Source organism: Pleurodeles waltl, chromosome 1_2 (assembly GCF_031143425.1).
Source record: "Pleurodeles waltl isolate 20211129_DDA chromosome 1_2, aPleWal1.hap1.20221129, whole genome shotgun sequence".
Lineage (NCBI taxonomy): Eukaryota > Metazoa > Chordata > Amphibia > Caudata > Salamandridae > Pleurodeles > Pleurodeles waltl.
In genome coordinates, this window is record NC_090437.1 from 20,836,154 (window position 1) to 20,863,159 (window position 27,006).

General features: G+C 43.8%; 1 protein-coding gene across 1 annotated transcript in view; it reads right to left on the reverse strand.

Moving 5' to 3' along the window:
• FBXO10 (F-box protein 10) overlaps positions 1 to 27,006 on the reverse strand; it is a 554,003-nt gene that overhangs the window by 465,651 nt on the left and 61,346 nt on the right. Inside the window, exon 3 of the mRNA XM_069235699.1 lies at positions 7,410 to 8,267. Coding sequence (XP_069091800.1) covers positions 7,410 to 8,267 — 858 coding nt within the window. The remainder of the gene's footprint in view (positions 1 to 7,409; positions 8,268 to 27,006) is intronic.

Sequence of the window (27,006 nt, forward strand, 5' to 3'; positions counted from 1 at the left end):
GGCTATACGAGGTTGGTGAGAGGAGTTTACCCGATAGATTGGAGAGACCTCTGAGGCATCTCTTTTTTTATTTGGCTTTGATAGCCCGGCGGGAAATATGCATTAAGTGGATCTCTAGCTCCCCCCCCACCCACCCATAGAGACTGGCTGTTGGCAGTGAAGAGAATCTCTGACTTAGATTCAGGGGTGTGGAATTTATTAAAATATCTACTTGTCCAGGGGACAGGTTGCTTCTCAAATCTACTTGTCCTGTAGAAAGATCTACTTGTCCCTTTGGTGCCATGTAGTGTGGCGACAAATTATGGCAGCAGTCTCATTATGTAAGAGCTGATAATAGCCTCTCTGATTATGCCAGGGCTACTACCATAGTAGGGCTTGAATACTTGCAGTTTCAATCCCTACTGTAGCAATTTCCTTATTTTTCCACCTTTCTGCAGATCTGCATACTGGGGCTGGAGGAAGCAGTAAGCAATAGTTCCAGGGCTGGAATGCCTTTGAGTCTGCAAACCTACTAACCTGCATGTTTTAAAGATTTTCACCAGCTTCTCTCTAATATTTTCCCATAATAAGAAAGGTTGGACATTTACTCCTGACAATGGCAGAATTAGAACTTCTTCCAGGGTTGGGAAGAAAGTGGCTGGAGGGAAAATGAACTTGCAAATGCTCAATAGATTTTCACATGAGCAAATCTACACATCGTATTTACCCATGCTAAAATACAGTTCACAAATATTTTATAGGGGTACGACATATACCATGGGTGCACTTTTGTGACTTTCTTTAAGAATTTGGGGCAACATGTAGGTAGGTTCAGATTTGCGACCCGCTAATTGTGAGTCAGAGTGACTCTTAATTTGCGAGTCGCAAATCCGAATGTAGGATGGTGTACCTGACACCATCTGTGATTCGCAAGGGCTTCACAAATGCCCACCTCATGAATAATCATGAGGTGGGTCGCACTTTGCAACCCCTTTGCGAATGGCGGCCCTCACAGGGATGGTGGCCTGCTGGAGACAGCAGACCACCGTGTCTGACTGCTTTTCAATAAAGCAGTTTTTTTTTGTAATGCAGCCCGTTTTCCTTAAAGGAAAACGAGATGCATTACAAAAACGAAAAATGAAACGTTATCGTTTCATTTTTTCAGGGCAGGCAGTGGTCCACAGGACCACTGCCTACCCTGAAAAAATGTTTACAGTGACATTCAAAATGGGGAAGGGGTCCCATGGGGACCCCTTCCCTTTTGCAAAAGTGTTAGCACCCATTTGAAATGGGTGCAAACTGCGATTGGTTTGCGCCCGCGTTCGCGGTCACGAAACAATCCTACATTGCACTGCGAGTCGCAATTAGGAAGGGAACACCCCTTCCTAATTCCGAGTCGCAAACCCGTTTCGCGATTCTGTAACCAGGTTACCGAATCGCAAAACTGGGTTTGTGCATCGCAATGTGCTTTTTGCACGTCGCAAACAGCGAAAGTCGCTGTTTGCGACATGCAAAAAGCGACCTACATGTGGGTCTTGGTCCCTAATTAGGTCTGGTGTTAACAAAGACATTTTGTTTTTATTAAACTTCTATTTCTCTCTCTTTCGGCTGGCTTTACTGTGAGTGATCGCATTCTGCTCTTCCACAAGGAGCATATTGGCACACAAAGTAGTTTTGTTCAGTGTCAGGAACTACAGTGGCAATCAGTGACGTAACAAAACTGGAGGGTGCCCCTTTGCAAAGAACATGGAGGAGCCCCCTCTCCAGACTCACTCAGGGCAGATGCTTTGCTGAAGTGGCCCCCTGGATGGTGGCTGCTGAGCCTTTGCTATGCCACTGGTGGCAACGTGTGCTTTTGGAGTTCAAAAACTTTTTTTTTTTTTTTTGCCAGGGTTTGTTACAATGTTGAGGGCCTGGTAGCTCCCACAACAATAAAAAGTGTTACAAAAGCCATGTCAAAACAAGACAAGCATTGATGAAACTAAAAGACTTATAAATATGTCAGATCAGTTGGCTTTGTCAGTGTTTGTTTATTTTCATGCTTCCCATAATCGTGTTGAAAATGGTTACACTGATTTTCCATTAGAAATATTTTTGGGAAATACTAGCATGCATCAACACATTTTACTAAATGACACTTCATTTGCATCTAATCAGAGAGCATTCTGGGAGCATTATACTTAGCCTCATAGCCTAAACTTTTCAAACATGTGTATACACGTTTTTTTTTTTTTTTGGTACTGGAATCAACGTCAGTAGTGAAGTGTGACCTTAAAACATTTATTTACAGCACTCACCCTAATAATGAAGGCTTTCAAATAATGAACCATAAATACAAGTTCGAACAGCATTATCTTTTGGAAACACATTACCTCAACTGCAGAGAGTTCCACTCTCTGTAAACAGGCAGCCAAAGGGTTTGTGCTGAAGAGGGTTGGGCCTACTTGTCCCAAGGACAAAGTAAACATAAAAACTTGTTGCCCTTGACCCCAAACAAGATGTCCCGGGCGTCGGGCGATAGGAATTCCACATCCCTGAGATTGTAGTAACGGTTCGGATAGGTGCCTTAGAAAGTGGGAACCCTTTTTGGCTTTCTATAGAACCATCTCCTCCAGGCATCAGGATACTGTGAATTAATGAGACTCCACCCGTTTTGACTTCTGAGATCTGATTCTGGTAAGAGTCCAATGATTAAGTCTTGAGACCGAACAGCTAGGCGGATGGGAGCGGCCTAGTGCTGCCCCTCCCCCAAGGCTGATGGTGGCCGTTCATTCCTTTAGGGACACTGGAGCACTAGAGCCATGATCAAGGCTGGGGCACGCTGCGGTCTCTTGCCTGTCTTTTGTTACATATGAGGATTCAAAAAGAAAACAAAATGTGATCTTTAAGCCACACTCTTTTACTCCTGTGGCTGTTGGGTAATTTAGAAAATGGTGAACAACATAGAAAGATAAGAACAAAAATGTATACATCGCAGAACAATGGCTAGTGGCTAATCATGCAACACTGGACAGTGTGGCTTGCCCCTTTTGTAAACAGACCAGGAAATAGGAAGGCATAGAGATTTTCACAGAAAAGCATCAGAGGAAACCACAGATAGTCCAACAAGTACTGACAAAGCAATGACTCTGGCTTTCAGTTTTAGCTATGTTTCTACCTAAAACTACCAGGCACACTGCATTTGTACTTTAGCGGGGTACTAGTGGCAGGAGAAGGACATACTAAGTCTGATCAGACCTTGCAGCTGAAAGCGGTCACTTTCTTCCCCTAAGCCCCACTCCTCTGAGGGCAACCATTAAACCAATGCCGTTGGTGCCCTAAAAAATTAATTGTTTTGTAAATAAGTGAACCAATGAGTCTTTCAGTGAAAAAGGAACAAACAAGGATTGTGTTTTCTACAAAAGTCACACACACGAGGTATCAAATTGCATGTAACAGTAAGTGTGATGATTGGGTGTTTTTTTTTTTTTAATAAAAAATAGCCCCTCTTGCATTCCTAAGAGCCAGAAGGATACACCAAACAGCATAGTAGAGAGAATAATACTCCTCTACGTTGATTCAAGAGGTCATTACCCACTCATCTACATCCTCTTTGTCACAGTCCTAACTTGTGAGGCGTTTCCACCTCCAACAGAGATTTCTACACTAGGGATCGTAGCTCCCTTCAACTTAAAGTATCTTCTATCTCTACAGTGGAGGTAGAAAATTCTCCCCCGCCCCCATCCACTCGTATTTTTCTGTGTCCTCGTGGAACAGAGATAAGTCACGCTGTGTCTTTTTTATTTAATCTGTGTTGGCATTGGCATTTATATGAATGCTTTAGAGTTTATTACCTTCGTCGTCGCTGCGTGAAGGGTTGTGTGCGCTGCGGGCGTTGCGCTCCCTGTCTATGTGCTGGACCTGGGACCTGAGGTAATGAGTGTGCCGGCCAGCAGGCCATTGATGAGCCGCAGTTGCGGGGTCTGAAGCCGGGACTGGTTTCAGGTGTAAATGCGGTCCAAAAAGGCTGCACTAGCTCTTGTTTGGCAGCAATGTTTAACAGGAGTGGGATTTTGCTGGTATGCAATGCTATAAAAGCAGGAAGAATGCTGCTTTAGCACATTCACTGCCTGCCTACTTTATTGGAGCAAAGAGAATCGAGTGGAGCTCCCTGCAGTGGTAGAAGTGGAGGAGGTGCTCCAGATTTCTCTGTCTGAGTTACAAGCTCTGATAAAGGATGCTGTGGATTCCACCATGAGAGAATCTTCTTCAAAACGGCCGAGGCTGGATATGGCTGATGAAGACATTGATTCTGAGCCTAAAGGAAAATACATTCAGGGTTCTCAATTCAAGGATCTCTTGTCCCATATTAGAGATGTCCTGAGATTAGGTAAAAAACTCCAGCTGGAGGAGAGGTTTTATTCCCAATATAGTGAGGATGATTGTGCTGAATTGCCATTTCATGAGGTGATAAAGTCTATTCTTTCCAAGGAGTGACAGGATCCTGATAAACAATCAATCCCCTTTCTCTCCTCATCAACTTTCTAAAATCCGAATTGGAACCAACCCAATTAAAGTTGTTCGTTGCAGTCCAGTTCGACACTGTGCGAGGGTTAGCCAGCAATTCAGAACTCAGTGGCTCATTTTCTGCGTCAGACCTCGATGTCGGCAACTGCATGGCTAAAAGTTCAAGGTTTGATGACAGCTTCACGGAGGTGGTTCCTTGGGCAAGGTTTCATCTCAAGACCTTGTGGAATCATGTTCCTCTTTCTCAAAAACACACCTACGTCATCTTTGACCGACGGTCTGGAATGTGAAAGGAAGGAGGTGATGGATCTTGGGTGTTCTAAGGTTCTGACTCACAAAACGTGAGGCTCTCGTAAACCTTCTACCTTGAAGTCATACAAAAAACACTGGGGTACTTTTCAAAAGTGGTGTGTTTCTAAGGATTTGAACCGCCTGACCTTGGATATAGTTTTTCTATTATAGATTTTATGCGGGATGGTTTCCTGAAGGGGCTGACTCCCTTCACTTTTTAGGCCCAGTGGGCAGCCGTTATGGCTTTTCGTGTGCAAAGGGGTTTTTGTAAGGTGTCCCATTTGGTTTCCCAGCTTCTGAAGAGTTTCAGATTTAAGAGGCCAGTTTTGTGCAACTCTGTTTCTTCTTGTGATTTGTCTGTTGTTTTAAGAGGTCTCCACTTGGCTCCCTATGAGCCCTTAGAATCCTGTCCGCTGTCCTGGTTGTTGGCTAAATCTTCTTTTTTGGTCTCCAAAGTGACTAGGTGAACAAGGGGCACTTCTTTCCTCTTTTCCTTTCTTGTGCTTTTTTCTTGAAAACGTGGTTCTCAGGCTAGATCCCACTTTTATTCCAAAGGTCTCCTCCTCTTTCCACTTAAACCAAGAGATTGTCTTGCCAGTTTTCCCTCTGATGTGCAGGGGGTTCCATCTACCATGGATGTGTGTCCGGCACTGTCAATCTATTTGTCTAGGAGCAAGAATGAGTTTATTTGTCTCGTTTGGTTTATTCAATCCAGGTACCAAGGTTTCTTCCCTATAAGCAGGTGGGTCAGACAGGCTAACATTCAGGCCTATAGTTATGCAGATGAGTGTCCTCTGTCCAGGGACCTTCCACTAGAGCACAGCGACTTCCTGGGCTGAAGCAGGTGGCTATTCAACTCAAGAGATCTTTTGTGCTGCTGCTTGGTCTTTCCAGCTGACTTCTGTCTGTCATTATCGACTTGTCAGATGCTGAGCCTCCTTTTGGGACATCTGTTTTACAAACAGCAATGAAGAAATTGTTTTTTTTTCTTTCAAAAAAGGCATTTCTATCCTGTTCTGCGATAGTGTATTTCTTGCTTGGTATCTCCTCACAAGTTAGGACTGGGACAAGGAGGATTCCGAATCAGGTTCATGAAGACTACCGGTAAGTAACAGGGCCATTGACAAGGCCTCAATCCAATGGCTGAAGAAGGATCACCCACACAAACCAATGGTTTGAAGTGGTTTGACCCAAAACCCACTCTCTTTTGAACATATCAGGTTGGCTTTGCCAGATGTAGAACGGAATTTTGGTGTCATCACAAATCTTTTTAAGGAATGAAGTGTGTTTTGTATAAAATAATCTAACTGTAATTCTCATGTTCTAGTTCAATTCAAGGCATACTGGGCAAAGCATAAATTGTGCTACATGTCAAATCTCAACTGCTTTTTTTTGTGTGATGCATTATGATTTTTCATTGCACTATTTTTCCTACACATTAAAATGTATTTAAATAACACATAAGATACTCGCTATAAAACAAGTACTTAAATGTACTTTAAAAAACAATGTATGGTCAGAGTCACAAAATAGACCTACGGTAACAACTGCACTGGATTACACATTTTCTGGGATTCATGAAAGCTCGAAGGGTTAATCTGGATTATTCATAGGTTTATGTTAGGAGCAAAAACTAAATTACATATTTTTCCCATTGATTCTCCTTACAGAAAACATTTTTCATCTGCCAAAATCTATCCTGCATCACTCTCTGCAAATATGAGGGTGTTGGGGACCATTCCCAATCCTAAACACTTTCACTTACTTAACTTTTTATGAGTTACATTAGGTGCTCATTACGGTTAGGAAATGCATTGGAAATGTTTTGAAAAACCACAAAGGCTGACATTCGTAGGTTGTCCCCACCAGCCCACTGCCACTCCCTTGCTCTCACCTCGGACCACAAATTTCCCCCACTTAGCCTGCAGACTACCAGACCCTTTGGATATTTTAGGCATTTTTCGGGGTCCTAGTCAAGAAACTCATACATGCTAGCACCACCTATTGTTCTTTGCCTTATAAGCTGTCACATCATAAATAGGGCAGGCTTGCTTTAAAATCTATAAATACATATTATGCCCCGAGAGCAGGGCCCTGAAAAAGGCAGGGCCAGGAGAATACCTACAGAAGGGCTTTCAACCACTGCTGTTAGTTCCAACTAATCTCTTAAATGATTGCAGAACATTATTCTGTGCATCAGGACTTGAGGCGTGGATGTTGATGGAACTTTTTGTGAGCCCAGGTTTCAGGCGGATGAGCACTATGTTCTTGTTAACCACCCCAAAGCCTCTAAATTGTGTATTAGTACAAACAACACAATATATTTCCATCACAGAAACCTGAAATATTGTCAAACCTCTTTTCTTTCTGTTTATCCCCACTAAGAATTACACAGAAAACCAGCCACAAGAATAGCTAGGGGGAAAACTCTTCCAAAGCAGATCCTGAAATCACACTTCTCAGACAATTCAGAGATTCCGAGGACAAAACGTGAAGAATCACCTTTATCAAGCAATTGGATAGTGTGGGAATCATTTAGCTAGGATCATACCAGTGATCACTTACTTTGATGCATCAAACATGTAAGGCGAAATCACACAAATGGATCAATTTACAAACATAGTTTACCACACCTTGCTGTTCTGTATGCATCGGACTGCGTAGGTCAGATCCCTGAAGATGCATCCTTCCAACCTGGCTTGCCCCTGAGAGCAGATGAAAACTCCACCCTTGCCGTCCCTAAAAAGGCATTTCCGCACGAGGCATCCTTGTAGCGTGTTGGCCAAGGTCTGGGCCTCCTTGTCCCGTTGCATTTCCTGCTGCAAGCTCTTAAGTTCAAGGTCATTCTGCAGTGCAAGGAGCCCATTAGTTTGGGGCCGACATTGAATAGACTTTGCAAGCATGTGGCTTAGACCATGGGACTGGTAGGATAACTTGTACACAGACTGGTCGTCGTCCTCATTCTCGCTACCAGTGCTCAGCTCACTGTCGCTATAGTCGGTGTCAAGAGTCATGGCCTCTTTCTCTTTGGTAGGACAAAGGTTCCTGTTTACCTCATTGTCCTTCTCACAGGTATTCTCACCTAGTGGTTGGCTTTTTGATACAGGAGCTAAATTACATGGGTCACCATGGACTACTATCTCACATGTCCTCATCTGATTGGCCAGAGGGCCACCTAGAGCATCCTGGCTGAGTTGGTTGCAAAGTGCAGGTTCCTGTGCATTTGACAAAACTGATCTAGATTTGGCTAACGCAGCCAGGTGTTTGCATGCCCAGTTTTTGTCCGAAGTGGGCAAGCCCTCCACAGTCACTGAGGCGTTCTCACTGCCAATAAACTCGCAGTTCTCAAGAACACATAGGGCCACACTGTGGATATTGATGCTCGACAGATTGAAGGTGCAAAACTTCACCTGGCACGTCCCTGGTGCATGGATCTGTAACTGTGAATTCTCAAAGTTGCAATTATCAAATTGGACATGTCCAGATGACGTCTGTGGAAAAGAATGACAAGAGATGAGAAAATGAGCACACACTAAAAAGCAAAGCAAACCTCTCGAATGTGATCCTCTAGTTAAGCATATCTTATAAATCAAAAGCACAAAAAGATCAGTCTGTTCTCTGCGGAATAAACAGTTTTAAAAAATCCATTTTCAGAGGCCCTACACCTTATTAACAATTCTAGGGCTCTTTTGCAGGAACATAACTGTCAAATTGTTTTCCTTTTTTCATTTTCTACAAGCGTTGACTCCTGGTCACTTGAAAGCATCATTAATTAACAAGCTGCTTACAACGGTTTAGTCTTAATAAGCCACACGCTAAACTGCAGGATGGATGGACCAGAAAAATAAGCCACAGCGACAAATTCAACCACCTCTTAAAATCAAGCTTCAAGTGGTTATACTGTGCTTGAGGACACTGGGAGTGAGGCAATTAAGAGTCAAATTATGTGAGAGGGTCGATTCAATTACTACCACAGTATGTGCATCATGACGCATAGTTTGCCCTCTATTCCCTCGTATTATTTCGATATTTTTAAGTTAAACGTGCACAAATACTGTCTGGCCAAAGACTTCACCTCATTTGTATCAATTTAATACCGAATACAGCAGTCCTCGTCTGAGAAATCATTGCTAATGCTAACCTTTGCCAAGGCAAGGGCCTGCCATCAGGGCCCGACTGGGGATATAAAAGCAGTGATGGCGCAAATGCTCAAACCGCCCTGTCCTTCCTCTTCTTGCTCTAACTCTTTCTAACCATTCCCGTCTCATTCTCACCCCCTCTCTGCTCCTTCTCTAAACCTTCTTGCCCCACTCGCTCTTTAAGTCCCCCACATGCCTTCACCAATCATTTTCGGGGAGCTGGGGAAAGTGACAGAGGCACTATGAACGGTCCTGGGCTTTCGAACCTCAAATGACACTAAGCCAGCGGGGAAATGGCCGACGGAATTCAATTCCAGTCATGGCCTACCTACCTACCGCCGTGTAGCACCAAGTGATGCACTTAATTTTAGTAACTTTCGAACCTGTGAGCTAGAAATATTTTTGTTTATTCAAATCTGCAAATTATGCATCAATTGACAAAATATGTGGTATGTGCAGAATATCCTTAATTATGCTAATTAATATCCCAGTGACCTCGAATCTACTGTATGAAAACTGTAATATTACTGGAGTGAAAAGGTGCACAGAGCACACCAGCAAACAGCACTATGACGCCCCCCCACCCCCCTCCCGCTTCCCCTCACACACACTTGGCATCCCATCCGCGGCCAAGGGTTGCCTGCCACACATTCAACACCACTATGCCTGACAGTTGTTTCAGTGCCTCCTCTGCTCCGGCGTGGCATAAGGACACACTGCCTGCACCTGCTTTATGCACGCTGGTGGTTCTCCGGGCAGTCTGTGAGTGGGTGGCCCTGGACATGAAGGGAAACTAAGGTGCCAGAGAAGTGCCAGGCCTACAGGTACCCGAAGTACTAACCCTGCCAAATGTGCAAATAAGTACATCATGTGCCACAGATAACAAGTATAGAGAACAACACATTAGGAAGACACATATGCTGGTAATATGACATTAGCAAGCCACACTGTGTTCCATATTTTAATAAGGTAGTCAATAGAAAACACAAACAATTCAGTTTGGCAAGCTCAATAGCACAGTCCGTTTCATGAAGATCCGCATGATTTTCAATCAATATTTAAACCCATGTAAAATATTTTTTTTAACTAAATCACTAATATTTTAGACACCCCAATAATTTTGTAAACTAGATCCTTCTACAGTGGTAGTGATGAACCTAGTGAATGTAAAATATGCCATTACAAGATGCTTGGAGAAAGAAAACATGCATCGCAATCAGGGCTACCGGTTTTATGGTATTTTTTCACATTTCGGCCTATATTTATCCATATTTATTCTTCATCCTATTGGTATTCTGCACCTCTTTATTTTTTAGTATGTGAGTATCTGCAGCTCCTAAGAAAAAATCTTACCAATTTTATTTTTTCAATTACCTAAGCAGTCGATCGGCAACACTAATGGCCTAGCGGACAAAAGTAACAGCAAGAAGATGCACTCAAAAGAAGGTCTATTTTAAGGGTAAAACCTGCGTGACCCATGCGCTATCACTTGCGCTCTCGCTTTCGAGCGCCACGCAAGTCACGCCATCCTGCACCCCCCTCCCAGATCCCTCCACCCCAGTTGTCTAGTTTGTAGAATTGTCCAGATTTGGTGCATTTCCCTGGGTGCCGGTTGAGGTCAAGCTGAAAATCCAGTGCTACCCACATTGTTTTTTGAGTGGAAAAAAATGAATGTGTTCATATTGTGTTTTGAGACCTTTTCTGTGGTGAACACCAGGCTAACCCACACAAGTCAGGTGCCATTATTATCAATAGATGTTGTGAAACGTGGGGTAGTGGAAAATTTGTGGATCCCTGCAGATTCTAGAACTTTCCCTCACAGAAATGTGATGAAAAGGTGTGTTTTTAGTCAGTGGGAGCTTTGCAAAGGCTTCTGGGATGTGGTAGTTTGGTAGGTTTCCCTGGGTGGTGGCAGATGTAGGGCACAATTCCACAATCACCAACATTCCAAAAAAGGGTTGTTTTTCACTTTTTGCCAAAGGTTGAAGTTTGCAAGGGCTTCTGGGTAAGAAACTCTTATGAGAACTACATAAGTCACACCACTCTGGACTTCCCTGAGTGCCTAGTCACATAAATGTCTGATAGGGTGGGTTCCCCTAGGTGGCTGCTGAGCCCCAAAAGCTGCAGCTACCCACACTGTTAAAAAAGCGTTGATCTTGCCGAGTGAAATGTGATGACTCCAGGTCATGTTTTGAGACGTTTTGTGTCACAAGCACTAGGCCAAGCCACAAAACTAAGGTACCATTTTTATTGGGAGATATCTGGGAACACCGAATAGTAGCACATTGGTTATTAGCAATATAATTTCTATGGATTTCTTGCTTCCAAATGCAAGCCCGTTTGCGAGGAAGAAGACATTTTGCAAAATGCCCTCTGAAACACATGATTGAGTACCCACAAATTTACATATATACAAATAACCTTTACTCCTATAATCAGTATCTTCTGCACAGTGCAGAAAAAACAGTTTTTATTCAAACACCTTTTCTACTTTTTATATTTCACAATAGGAACTGCTGTATACTCTGCACACAAAGGAAATTCATAAAATAAGGTGCAAGTCAGTTGTTGGTGCAGAGTATCTTGGGTTCTTGGAGAACTTACAAATCCTATATGTCTCTGCGACTAGAAGGATCTGATGGATGTAACAGTATATTGCTATTTTAAATCTGCCATCATGACAAGAAGTTACAGATGAAAACATTGTCATAAACAGCTGTTTTTCACATGCATTGTCATTATCATTATTTCAACAGTTAGTTTCTTTAGGAAAACCTTGAGGGATATATACAATTAACCCATTGCTTAATTTAAAATTGTGTCACCTTTTCAGACATGTCCAGCCTTCTAGAATTAACCCTGGTTTCACACTAGTTCTACCACACACTGCAAAGCATGCTGAAACCACAGAAAGAAGGAAAAATGGAGCACCTCTTGGCACTTCCTTGCACAGCACTTTTTTCAGCTTTTTCCACAAAACTCCAAAATTTATAAATATAGTTTGGCTAATTTCACAGTTCCCTCTAGGGAAATATACAAATCCTGAGTACCTTTAGAATCCCCAGGATGTTAGAAAAAGGTCACAAGTTTGGCATTTTTGTGGGGGAAAAAGGCATGAAGGTTTAAAGACGGGCTACCTCACCAACCAATCAAAAGCATTTGCAAAGCCCCATAAATGGGAGAGTATTCGGCTTTGTCAATTTCTTTTAGGAGAACAACTGCTATACAGGATGCCAGAAAGATGGTATACAAAAACGCTATTACACAGCCAGCACTGACCACGAGGTGCAGTAATCCATTTTCTTAGTATGGGATTATTCTCCTCCTTCACAACAATAAAAAAAAAACTTGAATTATCTTCAGATCAAGCTGAAATTCACCATTTTGGCACCACATGAAGATATCACCAATAAGTCCATGCAATGGAAGAACTGCCGTGTTGTTAGCATTTTGTAGCATCTTGACATCCGTTGTTGGTGTGACTTTTGGACGCTTTTTTCCTCGTAGGATAGGAGGGGCAAGCAACTAAGTTGGAACATGTCGGGGGTGGATGGGGCAGAAGCAATGGGGGGGGGGGGGCAGACTGGACATACGACGACTCAGGTGGAGGGTAGAAGGCAGGGCAAACAGCAGTGAGGGAGGGAAAAGGGAGGAAAGAGGTGCAAGTAAATGGAGAAAGAGTACTACTGAAAGCGACGAGCAGTGTAAGGACACTGGGCAAAGAAAGCAGTACACCATGGTAGGGACAAACACTCAAAAAGGAAGTAAAGCTGCCACTTACTGACCATAGAGAAGCAAAGAAATGCGAGTAAGGATGAAGCCAACCAGTGGTAAGCAATAGGCAGACTGTAAGCCCCCTAAGTACCCAAAATGTCTTGCAATCAACAGCACCTGCATAATCTCAGGCAAAACCTAAAGTATATGGTGTGGGCGGCAAGGAGGGGAGCAACGGGGCAAGCTGTCAAAGAGGCGAAAGTGCCCACCAAACATACTGAAAAACATACAACGACGACAGTGCCCTCAAAACATTTGCGTCCTGCTTGAGGGGAAAACACGTTTACCTTGCAGAACCTTTACCACACAGATTTTCCATCCGGTAAGTATTTGTACATATAGGTAAGTATTATTTTTAAATAACATAATTTGTATCCAATTTTAAAGAAGGTGAATTTAGGTTTTAGGAATTGGTATAGGTAAAAGGAGGTAAAGGTGAGTTGAGAGTTCAGGGGTGGGAAGAGGTAAAGAGAGGTAGGGCGGAGAAAAGCAGCTTACTGGAAAGAAGTTTTGAAAAATTTGGAAAGCACACAATGAGCGAGGAGCACAAGGGGCCCAAGACAGAAAAGCAACAGAGAAGGGGAAATAAAGTGGCTAAAATGAGATAAAGTGGCTTAGGAGCATGTACAACTAACATACAACACACTCACAAAAAGTATCACAATCCAAGCACAAGCAGCACGGAAGGACACGAACAAGAAGTCAATTCCAGTACTTTGTCCATGATCCAGGAAAACAAATACACAGAGATGAAGTGAAGCGGATATGAGCATGAAATGCGCTCACCAATGAACAGTAAGAAAAAAAGAGTGACAATGAAGACAAAGAATGGTAAGTAATTGGTAAGCTAACAGCCCCTTTTTGGAGATTTTTATTAAGAAGCAAACAATGAATGAAGCACTGTCTACGGCAAGACCTAAAAGGGCTTAGAACCCGGGAGAGGGTAATGGATACAATTCTTCAGCCATAGCTTTCGGCTTAATCAACGCTAAACAATGAAACGTTCCAAAAGCACATTTAGCAAAAACAAAATTAAAAGAAAACTAAGTAAGACTAGTATTCATTATACTATTATACCCTCATTAATGCTTACTTTCAACACTGCATTGTAATTGTGTTTCTACACCACGAAAATGTTTTTATAAAACAGCAGTGATATGGTTGACTTGAACTATGTGTAACAACTTCCTGAATACCGACATCAGAGGCAAGCTCTTTGTTACTTAACTTCTATGAGTAAGAATTTGCCAGCATGCTTCTGTTCCGCTAATCACAGAGGTGCTCAGCAGGGATCAACAAGTGATTAAGCACTGTACTTCACAGGATTCAAAGAGTGGCATAAAAGCTGTCATTTCATTTATCATCATTTGACTAAGAACATCATAAAGACCAGGTGGGCATCTCTTATCACTCCAAGTGGAGCGAGGCACCGCTTGGCTCTAATCAACATCGCTGACATAGGCCACTACCGAACGGCTGCGCTTCTACGACTCGTTTCTCAAAGCGCTTTTGTACCTTAAATTATTAGTCTCAGGCCGCTTTTCTCTGCCACTACAGAAAACATGACCAAGCAAGTGAAATGTTCACTACAATCAATTTTCTCCAATGAGATGGAACGTGAATTTTGCTTTGGGCTAGATGAACAGCAACTTACCTGGTATCACTTAATCCTTTAAGCAAGACTCTTATCAATAGTATTTATATAGTACTGCCCAGTGCTTAATTCTCATAATCCTCCTCTTAAACCCGCGGTTGCTGCTGTTAAATGTGGGAACACGGAATACTGAGGCGGCGTAATCCTGAAGCCATCGCTGTCCGCTTCAGTCCATATAAAGCCACTCCCTGCCCCTTGAGCTCACTCCGGCAGCTTTCTACTTTCTCCCTTTATGACACTTTTTCGTTTTTCCCTTCCTCCGTCTTTCCCATATGCGTCTTTTGCTCGCAGCAAATGCTTGAGGCAGAAGAAAGCGCCGGCCCTCAAAAATAAGTGCCGGTGCTCAGCACCGGAAACAACAAGCACAAATTAAGCACTGGTACTGCCTGAAGAATTGGGAAAATATAAACAACAGGCCCCAGATCCTTTGCCGTGGGCCATGGTGGTATGTCCCAAGATGCCATTGGGGGGAAACGGGGGGGGGAGTGTTTATTTGGGGGTGGTTTATCGTAGGGTTGTCAACCTGAGGGCCTACATAACAAAATAACAAACAGACGAGGTGGCCCGCACAGGCTTCCCCAATGGTCTGCATGCAGTGACAGAGGTTCATCCCCAGATAACCGACCGGCCCCAGTCCGATCCGTAGGCACTGACTGGGTTGAATCTTCCCTGATAAAGCGCAGACCCTGGAAGCATTGTCAAGCACTGCACTGTCTCAGTCCAGCTACAGACTCCACGAGGTGCGCAGCATTCATGCTGCCTCAAAATCTGTGAACACCCACGTGGTGCAACCAAGAGGAATTGCCCTACACCCTGGTGCCGCTCCAGGAGGCGAACACCACTGCAAAAAGCAAACAGCGCAACCTGGAGGCTACACACGCACCAGGAGAAACTGTAAGGTGACGGGCATCCCTGTGCACAACTGGACTTGGTGGTGGAGGGTGGAAACAGCAATTGAGGCTCTTTCTTTTCTTCTGCTCCTTAAAGGAAAAGGGCACACACTGTACAGGTCACTCTGGGAGGGAGACCCACAGCCACAAAGCGGAGGAGGTCCAAAGAAGATGAAGGCCCTTAACACAGATCGTCCAGAACACAACCCCTCAGGAGGCAGTGCGCTCTCTGACCGCTAGTACAGGCACTAGATCGGCCCACAACATACGGACCACAGCCACGAAAACCACTGTGAACGACGACGACCGTGGCCTTCAACCCAGCAATTGAGCCATTCGTTGTGACTGGATCTCTGTGAGAACAAGTCTCAAATTAGAGATCTGGGTGGAAGTCAGGTTTCACATCCCTGGCCATCCAAGACGGGAAAAGACCCCTGCTGCTCCAACTGGCAGGTGAGGGATTCTACAAACTGTCCAAAAAGGTAGACAAAGCCAGTCCTCCCATCACTTACACCTCTGAACACAGCCTTAACCACCTATTTCGAAACGTAAGCCAACCCTGGCTACAAAAGGTTCCTGATGTGCCAATCCTGACAGGGGACAGAGAAACCAGTTGAGACGTTCCATGCATGCCTCCGTGCGTTGACCAGAATGTGTAGCCTCCCAGACAAACAGGAGGAGATCAGGGTACAGTTGATACAGGCTGTGCATCAGCAAATCTACAACAGCAAATTCTGCAAGACCCGGGAAGTCTATGCAGTACATCCTCAAACTAGGACGCGTCCAAGCTTCCCTTATGGAGGCAGTGCTGCAGTGGCCGATCAAGGCAGAACACATTAACTAGATATCCCAAAGCACTCTGGAAGGGAAAAGGACAGAAACAGATTGGAACCAACACACAAGACCTGCAGATGGTGTGGAGGGTCCTTCAAGTACATTGGAGAATTCCTGGTGATAAGCAAGACATAATCGGCACGAGGAAAGCTGAACAACTATGCCACAGTATGCCGCTCAGTTCCACTTCAACGCAGTCACTCAAAGAAGGTTGTGAACACCCTAGATCTCCAGGTGAAAATGCAGGAAAATGAAGACATGGGCGACGATGACCAGTTAGGCACAATCAATGCTGTCCAAGCCATTGAACCACTCCATAACCAGAATAGGGCCACCCTAAAATGCTGTGTTCAGGTCTCTGGCAGCACTTTACAGAAGTGGTGAACACCAGAGCATCCATAAACACCATGTTGCAGGAGCTTTTAGAGAATTTGACAAACAAACCCAAGCTCCCTTGGCCTGAGTCAGACCGCATACCTTCGACTATGTTGCCAACCTTTCCCTGACAGGATTTTCATAATTGACATAAAACACCAGGAGTACTAAACCACTGCTAAAGTATATGTCAACAAGGAAGGGAAGGGCATGGTGCTAAGCTGCCAAACAGCCAAAGATCCAGCTGCAAAACTTTGCATTCAGTGTGCACACAACCTTCATAGACAAGTTGCTGGAAAGAATTTCAACCACTGTTCCAGGGAACTGGCTGTTTACGAAGGAAGATGGTACACTCCTTACAGCAAATTCATCAGGCCAGTAGCCCTGCGCCACTGTCCGATGGCCCTCCACCTGAAGCCGCAGAAGAGATGCATAAACTAGAGGTCGCAGATATTAATGAGTGACTAGAGGGCCCAAAGTCATGGGTATCTCCAATGTGTGTGCCCTGCAAACTGAAACAACCTGGTAAGCTGCAGCTGTGTTGACATGCACATCCCAAACGTAACCATCCAGAGGAAGAGGCACCTGTCCGTAACAGTGGAGGACACTGTAAGTGAGGTTTTAGGGTCACACTGGTTTTTAAAAATGGATCTCAGGTCATGGTAAACATCAAATCTTACTGGCACAGGAATTACGCCATGTCACCACTTTTTCAACACACCTTGAACTCAGGTGCTACAACAGCCTCAACTTTCGCCTATCCAGTGCTACAGACGTGTTTCAGGACATCATAAAAGGCATGCTGGCAGGTCCCTCAAGAGTTCTCATTGTCAGTGAGAACACTCTGGTGCATGCTTTAACCCTTGAAGAGCATCTGTCACACCTGAGGACAGTGTTCAGTAGGCGAAAGATAGTAAGCTCAGGCTTGTCAAGGAAAAGTGTGAATTACAAAAAGACAAAATTAGATTTTTGGATGTACATCCTTGGCAACAGGGGAAAACCCAGCTTTGGCCTATGTATAAGACATTCAATCAGCCCCGGCCACACTATAACAGCGGTCTGATGTTTTCTGGGCATGGTTAGTTGCTGCAGCCACATCATTAAGAACTTGACCACCCTGACAGCTTACCTCCAAAAGCTCACAATTCGTCTACCCCATAGATGTGGGGAGAAGAACAGGAAAGAGCATTTCAAAACAAGAAAACTCTATTGGTAACTACTACCCTGGCCTACTTTGATCCCAGTAAATACTCTGAGCTGCACATGGATGCTAGCCCCACAGGACCAGGAGCAGCGTTGTTGCAAAAACAGAAATGCTGTCCCACATTGAGATCACAACCATCCATGGGGGCGTTGTAGACATTCCCATTTGTACCTATACAGGCATCCGGTTGCAATGCACGCGGACCGCAAGTCCCTTACTCCTCTGGTTCAAGGGTCAGCATCTAAGTCATACACTCCTGCCACTGAAAAGTGGATATCACAATGCCAGGAGTACAGATTCCACATGGAATACAACCTAGGGGTGCAGAACCTGGATAATTACATCTTGAGGCATGCCTGACCCGCTAACTGAGAGGAGAAGGAAGCAGCCCTGGAGACGGAAGAGTTTGTCCACTTGATAGTAAAGCGATCTCCTCCTCTCCAATGTTCCTAGCCAACATCATTGATGACACACAGGCAGATGACTGCTTACAATGAGTGGTGGCACCAGTCAGGTCAGGGGAAAGTGAAGGACTCTTAAAGCCAATGAAGTCCAAAGGACCAACAAAGCCTGGCAAGTGCCAGCATCCCTATATAATGTGCACCATGAGCTGGCAGTCGCAACTCATGCAGGGACCTCGCGTGGTAATACCCCAGAGTGTTGCCCAACAAGTAGTCTGCCTAGCGCATAGCTCTCACCAAGGGATGGTTTCTGACAAAAAGTAGAACCCAGAGTAAAGTATGGTTCCCATGGCGAGACCCATTGGTCGAGCAAATGGTTTGATAGTGTGAAATATGCCAGGTGACCAGAAGCCTGGAAACACCCCCGGTGCCAATAGGGACTGAAGAGATCTCCATAAGCCCAAAGCATCAGGCAAGCAAGGATTTTGGGAGTTAGCCCAACAGGAAATCCATTCTGATTGCCATCAATAACCACTCAAAGTACCCTGAAGTCAAAAACATTGCTTCAATGGCAAACGGCAAGGTGATACTGAAGCTAGAAAAAAATCACAGCGACACATGGCCTCATTCAGAAACTACGAATAGACATTTGGCCCCCATTCATTGGGCAGGATTTAATGGTGTATCTACAATCTAGGTTCACACCCAGTTGGCCGTAGGCCAATTGATGTTTTAGGAGGACCTTAGAAAAGGTCATTCCCATAGCCCAAGCTGGGCAAAGCATCGACTGGACCATCTACTCATTCATAAGGGAGTACAAGCAGACTTCACATGTGACTTCAGGAATGTCTCAGAGCATATTGTACCTAGGCTGCAGAGTGATGGATAGTATCCCTCATCATCTGGAATGGGCCATGATGGCTTCAACCGAGGACCTGTTATTCCAGAGCTGAGAGGACTAAAATGTTAAGTTCAGCTGATGACAAGGGAGTCAACCTCGAGAGCTACAAGTAGGAGACCAAGTTCTAGTAGAGATAGGCCCCCCAGGAAGAAGTTCAGACTCCCTTTGAATCGGGTGCATGGACAGTAACCAGAGTGAGGGACATCATGGTGTCGGCCTGAAAAAGGACAGAGATGATCATGAGGAACACCTACTTTTTCAAGAAGTATTGGCAACCCAAGGGCAATTCATGTAATGCAGTGAAAAGGATGGACAGCCAGGAAGCTGAGGAAACCCTGGATGAAAACTCAGGAGAAGGATGGTCCAGCCAAAAGAGGGCTCCCGGACGAAAAAGCCTGCAACTGACCGGGTGGGTTCCGGGCTGTAGCCTGATGGCCACACTCAAGATGGGCAAAAGGTGTTGAATGAGAGAGAAGCTTGAGTCAGCAAGGTGGGTTTCAGCAATACAACCTAGGAGCTGATCCAAGTCCCTCCCTGAAATATCATGAATTGATAGTGTAATGAAGAAGGGCTGGTGGAACCCCCTTTCGAGAGCAAAGATTTGCATACCTGAGTGGGGCATCACTCCAGACTTAACTCAGAATGATTAAATTGGCAGGAGGGGGGGGAACTGTTTTATAAGGCTGTTATCTTGGTTGAGAAGGAATGTAGTATTGGGTGGTCATAATGTAAGAATTAGGGCAGGGTGAGGTAACCCCAGACCCTTTGTTGTGGAGCTTGATGGTAAGTCCCAAAGTGCCACAGAGTGGGAGGGGAGGAATACAAAGGTCCAACTGCCCGGGAGACGTGGCTAACAACTCAAGTACATGTTGTGTCTGTGTCGGTTAGTTGGTGTAGAGGGGAGATGGGTGGTGTCCAGGCCTGCCACTTCAGAATAACACTGCCTGTGTACTCATAACAGTACAGCTGAATCCAACATTAAGTGAAATCACTTTAAAGACTGCTGTTTGGGGTGAAACCTCAATTAACTACTGACAAAAACTAACCACAGAACATCCTCTTGAAGCCATGATTATTTAGCAATGTACTACTGCTGACAGCCTGGCACCCTTCCTGCCAACAAACACTTGTCTGCGAACAATGAAGAAACCATCTGTAGGAGCAGCAGAGAGACTGGCAGGTACTGGTAAGGAGATGGTGTGTGTTAGGGTCGCTTGTGTGGCAGAAAATGGGAGCATGGAAGTGCCAATTAAACTCTCCTCTACCAGTGACCTGGATTATGACGGAAAGGCTCATGTGGGGAAAAAAGGGCAAGGCAAACTGAAGGAGGTCCCCATGCAAGCCAGCCACTTCTAGCGCACAGACGGTGGTAATATTTAATATAAATAAAATAATGAATGTGAGGCAAAACCTGCAAAGTGTGATCCTGTGGGGAAGTTGGCAATGTTTCTGTCTGGATCAGCATATAAATCAGGTGAGTCATGCTTGGATGCCACATGCGGATTGTAACCTCTGTAGAAAAGAATTTCCTGACCACAGTAAAAGAAGGTTGCACGGACCATTCACTCCAATTTATAAGCATAGAGAAAAAGGTAATAAGCAAAATGACACTAAAAATACGCAAACTCAATAAGGGAAACAAGGGACATGAATCTGTAAAGTTTTAAGTAGAAAAAGGGCCAAGAAAAGTAAAGTGTTGATAGTAGTCAATGGTCACGGTAGACCCGGACCAAGGTGCAATTTCAGACCAACAGCGATGGAGGCAGGATGGGATACAGCAAGTGGATTGGTACCTGCAAAAGTCTGGAAGTTAAAAAGTCAAAAATGTTTTTAAGTCCCACTTCAGGTAGGGATTTTGTCACTTTTTGAGAAGAAGCCACTGCCATGGAACTGAAGGCTGGATTCTTGGAGGAGCTGCCAATGTTGGAGCTCCGGAACTTTAGAGATTTTTCACTGAATATTTTCTAGGTCCCAAAGCAGATTTTTTTTTCAGAGGTGAGTGGACCTTTGTGCGAGTCACAGAAGAAATCTAATCCGATGCTATAAACTGCTGGCTGGATACTTATTTCCCTCTGATGTTTTGGAGCTCTAAAGGAAAAGTTTGAAAAAACTGTCAAAATTTTTTTGGTGCCCTACAATTATAAGAGTGCATTTCTTAGGGTTCCATGACTTTAGGAGAGGCACTTAGAGATGTTCAGGGTGTTAGACAGAGGCCAAAGGCACAGCCCAGTCCAGGTCCAGTTGCTGCTTGTCAGGCTTGCACTTCAGAGAAGAGGCCACTTGCAGATTGTTGTGTCCTTGTAGTCATACAGGTTGTCCGCCAACTGGCCCGTGGAGTCCACTTCTTTATCTTGGTAACATGTGGGAGCAGGTCTAGCCGTTAAGGTCCCCTCACAGGTCTCAAACAGCAGGGGCAGATTTGTTCTTCCACAGGTTCACAGTGTGTACTAAGGACGTGCCTTGGGGTGCTGCACGTATGCTTGGCACCAGCTAGTGGGTGGGGACACCCTGGGCACTCCCTAACCAATGGGGTAAAAGTTCCCAGGGGCAACGGTACCCACTTGTTTAGTAGTTCCTGTTTACCTTACAGCAAACAGGCCCATAATGCCAGGGCAATGTCAAGATGGCTGAAGTTTTCATACTAATCTTGGGCTCCGAGAGCTAGTGGGTGTATGCAGGGTACTATGGCAATCACCAGTATCTTCCAACACCTAACAAGCCTATCACTAGAATCCAATTTGAAGCCACCCCTAGACCCACAATAAAACAAGAGACATAAGTGAAGTATGATCAAAGTTGGATCTTTCGGCAACTAAACAGGAGATACACAAAAATTGTGTTCTGGTTTTGATTGATCCCTTTCAAGGGCGCAGAAGTTTTACATGTGCCTCAGACAGACTTGTCAAGCAGTAACTGATGCTGCTGTGCCAACAGGATGGCAACAGCCTCCGATCTGACTATTATGCTAAGCTCACAGAAGTGGTTTGATTCCCATTCAGGATGACCAGTCAATGAAAGTGGTCCACTGTGTGGTTTCTGGGAGGAAGTTCACACCTCATTAAGATCAAGCTCTTGATAGACAGCTGCAGAGAAAAGGTAACTTTCTGAAACTTTGTGTTCCTAAATATTTATTGAAAAATCAACGTCTACACGGAATTGAGATTTTAATAAATATTAAAAATAGTAGAGGAATTATTTTTCTAGCTGGTCCCAAACTTAGATAGGTAGCAGCAAGATACCAGCATTAATAGTTTTACTGTATTCTAGTAAACTGCTAGAGCCTTCCACAGCAAAAATAGTTTCTGAGGCCTTGTCACTTTAGGAACATGGTAACATAAAATTTCTATATGTCACATTTTTAAATACTACAGCAACAGCATGGTACAAAGTGTATGCCTACTTTGCCTATTGGCTTCCTACACTCTAAGTGACTGCACAAAGCATGTGTACATTTTTCACATCTGCCTGAAAATAGACCTTTTTTTCAGTGACAAACCTGGTTCAAATTGAACTTATTTTATTTATTAAATAAACTTATGGCTATTTATTTTCACTGCATCCATCTGGAGTGTCTTGTTAGAAAGTGGTTTATTTATGTCACCTTCTTAAGTTTGATATTGCAAAATGTTTTAGTGACATTGTAAAGTTCTAGATGCCTGCAACTAGAGTGTTTGGTTAGCTGGTGATTTATTTTGGTCTCCTTCACAAATAATAATAATGACATACATTGCACAATTGTCAGGCTTCCCTTTAAAAAAGATGAATAAAGTGACCATAGTAGTGAACTTTTTTAATTTTAACATTTTTATTGTAAGCATATGGTGGCTGCACGTTTTGCTTATCTTTGTGTCAAATATGCTTGCAAAAATGAAAAACATAACCCTTGCACCTGCTTGCCAAGGCCAGACCTATTGGATTTCCAAATATTTTATTTATATATTTATTTAATATTTATTACACCAATTTCATCCTGCTTAGGCTCACAGGTACAATTTTTCAAAAACTAAACTAAAATAACAAAATCTATACTTTAACTAACAAACATCACACAACACTTATAAATAACATCACCTCAATTATAAATATGTTAACACATATCCTATTATTAAAATTTAATTTTCCCCAAAATTAAAAATATTCATTAATGCATAATACAATTCACATAAAAATAACAATGTTCTCCAAAATGATCTCCATAATACTTATTACCAACCAGCTTAAGATATTGAAATATATTTAATAACAATCCAAAACAATTACAAAATCTAAACAGGTCATTTCATTTTGAAGAAAAATAAGGAGGGGGAAGTCAGCATCCTAAAACTTCGATTCAGAATCATAAAAAAGAGAGAGCAAATTATGTTTCCTTGCCTTAGATAATGCCCAACAGATTTCCAAACACAGTTCTGTATTGTTTCTCCCCAGAGCACACTCAGCGCATGTAGACCGCACTTCACTTTAATGTTACTGTTTCAGTTTATTTTCTTTTTGGTAATTCCACTTTTGATATTTTGGCCTAAGCTCACAAAAATGTCCTTGTAACAGCGGGGCTACTTTTATATGGCTACTTGCCTACGCTGCACATTGTGGGCTGTCTTCAAAAATATATTTCTGTCTTGCTTTCACATCTCATAATGGACACAAACGTTAGAAATCACCTAGAACATATTTGTCCCAGGGTTACTGACCAAAAGGAATCATGTGACTATGTATATTTGACTGCATTTTTACATCGGAGATAAAATAAATGAGTTATCTGTTTCAGCAAAGGCCAACTATGTTAGCAAGAGATCTGAGCTTGCTAGAAACGAGAGGGCATGGTGTTATCCCTAAATATGTGGAACATCTTTGAAAACTGCTACAAATTTACACAATCGGATAACCCATGTTCCGTCCAGGTACATGCCCCAGGTGATAAGAAAAGCAGGTGGCTGATCAAAGCAACAGTAGTGGAAGAAGTCAGCAAGAAGCAAGGCTAATGCAGTCTTTGGAACCCCTAGGCTTAACTAGTTTATTGCTTTCACAGTGAATGAAAGGGTCTTCCGGTGGGGTTGGGGTTGGGTGGAGACCCCAACCATCACAATAGCAGGAAACAAGAGGTTAAAACTGTGGAAGAAGGAAAGGATGGACTTAAGGCTGAGGGGTAGGTATTTTTATGCAAGGACATTTATGCTATCACATCTAAGTCCCACATAAAAGTAAAATGGTCTGACGAGTGAGCACAGATTTCAGAATTTAGGGTCAGAACACATGAAGGTGGTCAAAGCATGTAAAGCAATAAACACAGCACAATACTAGTTTGTTAAAAAGAATTGTGGCCTTAGATAATAGTGTGCAAATATTTCACATGTATTACAATTTGTTGATCATGCACTGAACGTTACCGGCCATGGTACTCCACTTGAACACAACAGTCTTCCTTCCTTACACAACTGCCATGAGGACTTTAACTTCATTGTACTTAATAGGCATAGGTCAGAGCTTCTTAGACTAAAAAAATATTTTTCCAATCCTAGGGTTGGATTTACAAAGCATTTTTGAGATTGCAAACATCCCAATTCACAGAATCGGGCTGTTTGCAACCACATAAATACTTTTTGGGCTGTACAAAGTCCAAATTGTGATTCAGTGACTTGTTACTGCATTGCAATTTGGGTTTTGCGATTCGGTACCTGGCAGGGGTGTGTTGAGGGTGTGCTTTATTAATATTAAATCTGAATGGAATGTACAAATGTTTTGGGACCGAAATGCGGTTGCAAAACATTCGTTTTTCACCACCAACTCAAAGTTGGTGGAAACCCATTCACAAAGGGACTACTTCCCTTTTGAGAATATCTAGTAAAATATTTTTTAAGAGCAGGCAGTGGTGCCAAAGTTTCACTTTTTCCTTTTTAAATGCATCCCGTTTTCCATTCGTGTGATGGCTGGAATTTGTAATGGGTCGCAAATTGCAATGTACCACACATTAATATTAACGAGGTAGGTCTATTTGCTACTCACTGGGAATCACAAATGAACCTCAAAAGAGTTCCAGACATTAGGAAAAGCGATTTCCCCACTCCGATTCCCAGGAAATTGCAATTAGGAAATCAATATTCCTATTCTTCATACATGGAGCCCTCTCTTCTCTCCGTATCCACATCATTCTACCCGTCCTTTACATTCCTAAAACCAGAACTAGAATACATCACATTATTTTTTTAATGACAAAAATCCTTAACATTTTCTATGCAATGGTTGGTTTGCAGCTGGTGATTTGTACAAGGCAGGCTGTTCTGTTAAACCCAAAAAAGTTAAAAGGAGTGATAAATAACCTTTAACAGTGCCCTCTGAAAACCTTGCTAGGCTAAAGGCTAGCAAGCATTAATACATTTGACAGTTTAGCTTGCAACAGCCCATTTAACGGGTGCCATAGCAAGCCACAAACTCTTCCTAGACTCCAGCAAAAACAAATTTGGTGGAAGGACGCCGGCCACCAGGATGATATCCACTGCTTTGAGAGGTAGACTGAATGAATACATCTACAGCTCCTCAATTTCCACCCATGAGGTGTAGACTGTCCTGCCCTACTGCTGCAGCAGAAGATCCTCCTAAAGTGTCTGCCTGATCACAGGACATAAATGCTCATGTCCAGACGTTCTGGATACCACTGACTCCTGGTCGAATCTGAAGCCACGAGAACCGTTTGGGCCCAGTCATTCTACAGAACTTGGAAGCTGCTGCTTTAGAGCTGGGTACTGGGAAGTCTGTTGCCCTTGCTGGCCTGGACACTGTCTGCCAGATCCCCTACTCGGAGCCAGAAAAGGCGGATGTGCCGCCTGTTGTTGGGGTGGAGGGCCTTGATACTGCCTGAAGGCAGAGACCCAAGGAATATCTCTAAAGGGGCTAACTTGTTGAGGATACTGCCTTGCAAGCATGGAAAGACAGAGAGAGCTCAGTAGCTCTACTCTCTTTAAAACGCATGAGGGTGAAGTTAGTCTTCTCACCAAATTGTGAGTCCCGACAAAAGGCATATCAAGCCTGTGGATCTTCTCCGTAAATCCAATTGTCTAGACCTCGCCAAATGATGTACTTGGCAGCACCCTGGTTATCTTGAATGGTCTGAGCCAAATTTGTGTGGAATTCCTCTGGGACTACTATTAAGAACTCAGCAACTGAGTCCCATAGTGCGTGGTAAACCTTCCCAGCAAACATGAGGGCAAAGCTAGCAGAAGAAAAGTTCCTCTTCCCAGATTCCTCAATTCTTTTCACTATCTCGGGGGGGGGGGGAGGCAGAGGGCTTGGGGTTATTGTGGAAAAGGAATTGAGATTGATCCTGCTAGCAGTGTCCTGTACTAACAGGCTCTCAGGGGTAGAGTGCCGCCTTAGAAAAGCAGGGTGACCAAGAGCAGGTCTGTGGTGACATACCAATTGTCTACTGGTGGACGACAGCAGGTTTTGGTCCAAGTGTCAATGAGAGTGTCAGTCAAGGCCTCGTTGAATGGCAGCAGGGATTCAGATGAGGGTTGTCCAGGCTGAAAAACACTTCTGTGTGTTTGTTAACTTTTAAGTCAACAGAAGCCAATTGTAGATCTAAGACTTCGGCCGCCCATCCAATGACAATGGGGAATAAAGCAGACTCTTCAGTGGAAGAACCAAAGGGAGACCAGACCCTGTGTCAAGGGATGCATACAGCCTACTGGCCTGTTGTAGGTCCATATAAAAATTGTCATCATCATATTGTGGAGAGAATACTTCACCACCGTCATCACGAAAAGCTGGTTGGATCTGGTCAGAGTCCCATCCGAATAGGTATTGGAGCACAGGAGGCCAGCTCGTAGGCATAGGTGCCCTTTTATCAAAGTCAGAATGCATTGGGGATCAGGTACATACATGGGGAACATAGCCTTCTTAAATGTCTCAATCTGCTGTGGCGTCACTGACCAGAAATCCGCTGTAGAATTGGTTCCTCAGTAGGAGCCCAGGACCAAGACCACAGGCAACCTGCAGCCTCACAACTTCTCAGCGGGATAGTGGCGAGGCTGGGATGAGGCCCGTTTGAACTTCTTGCTTTTCGTT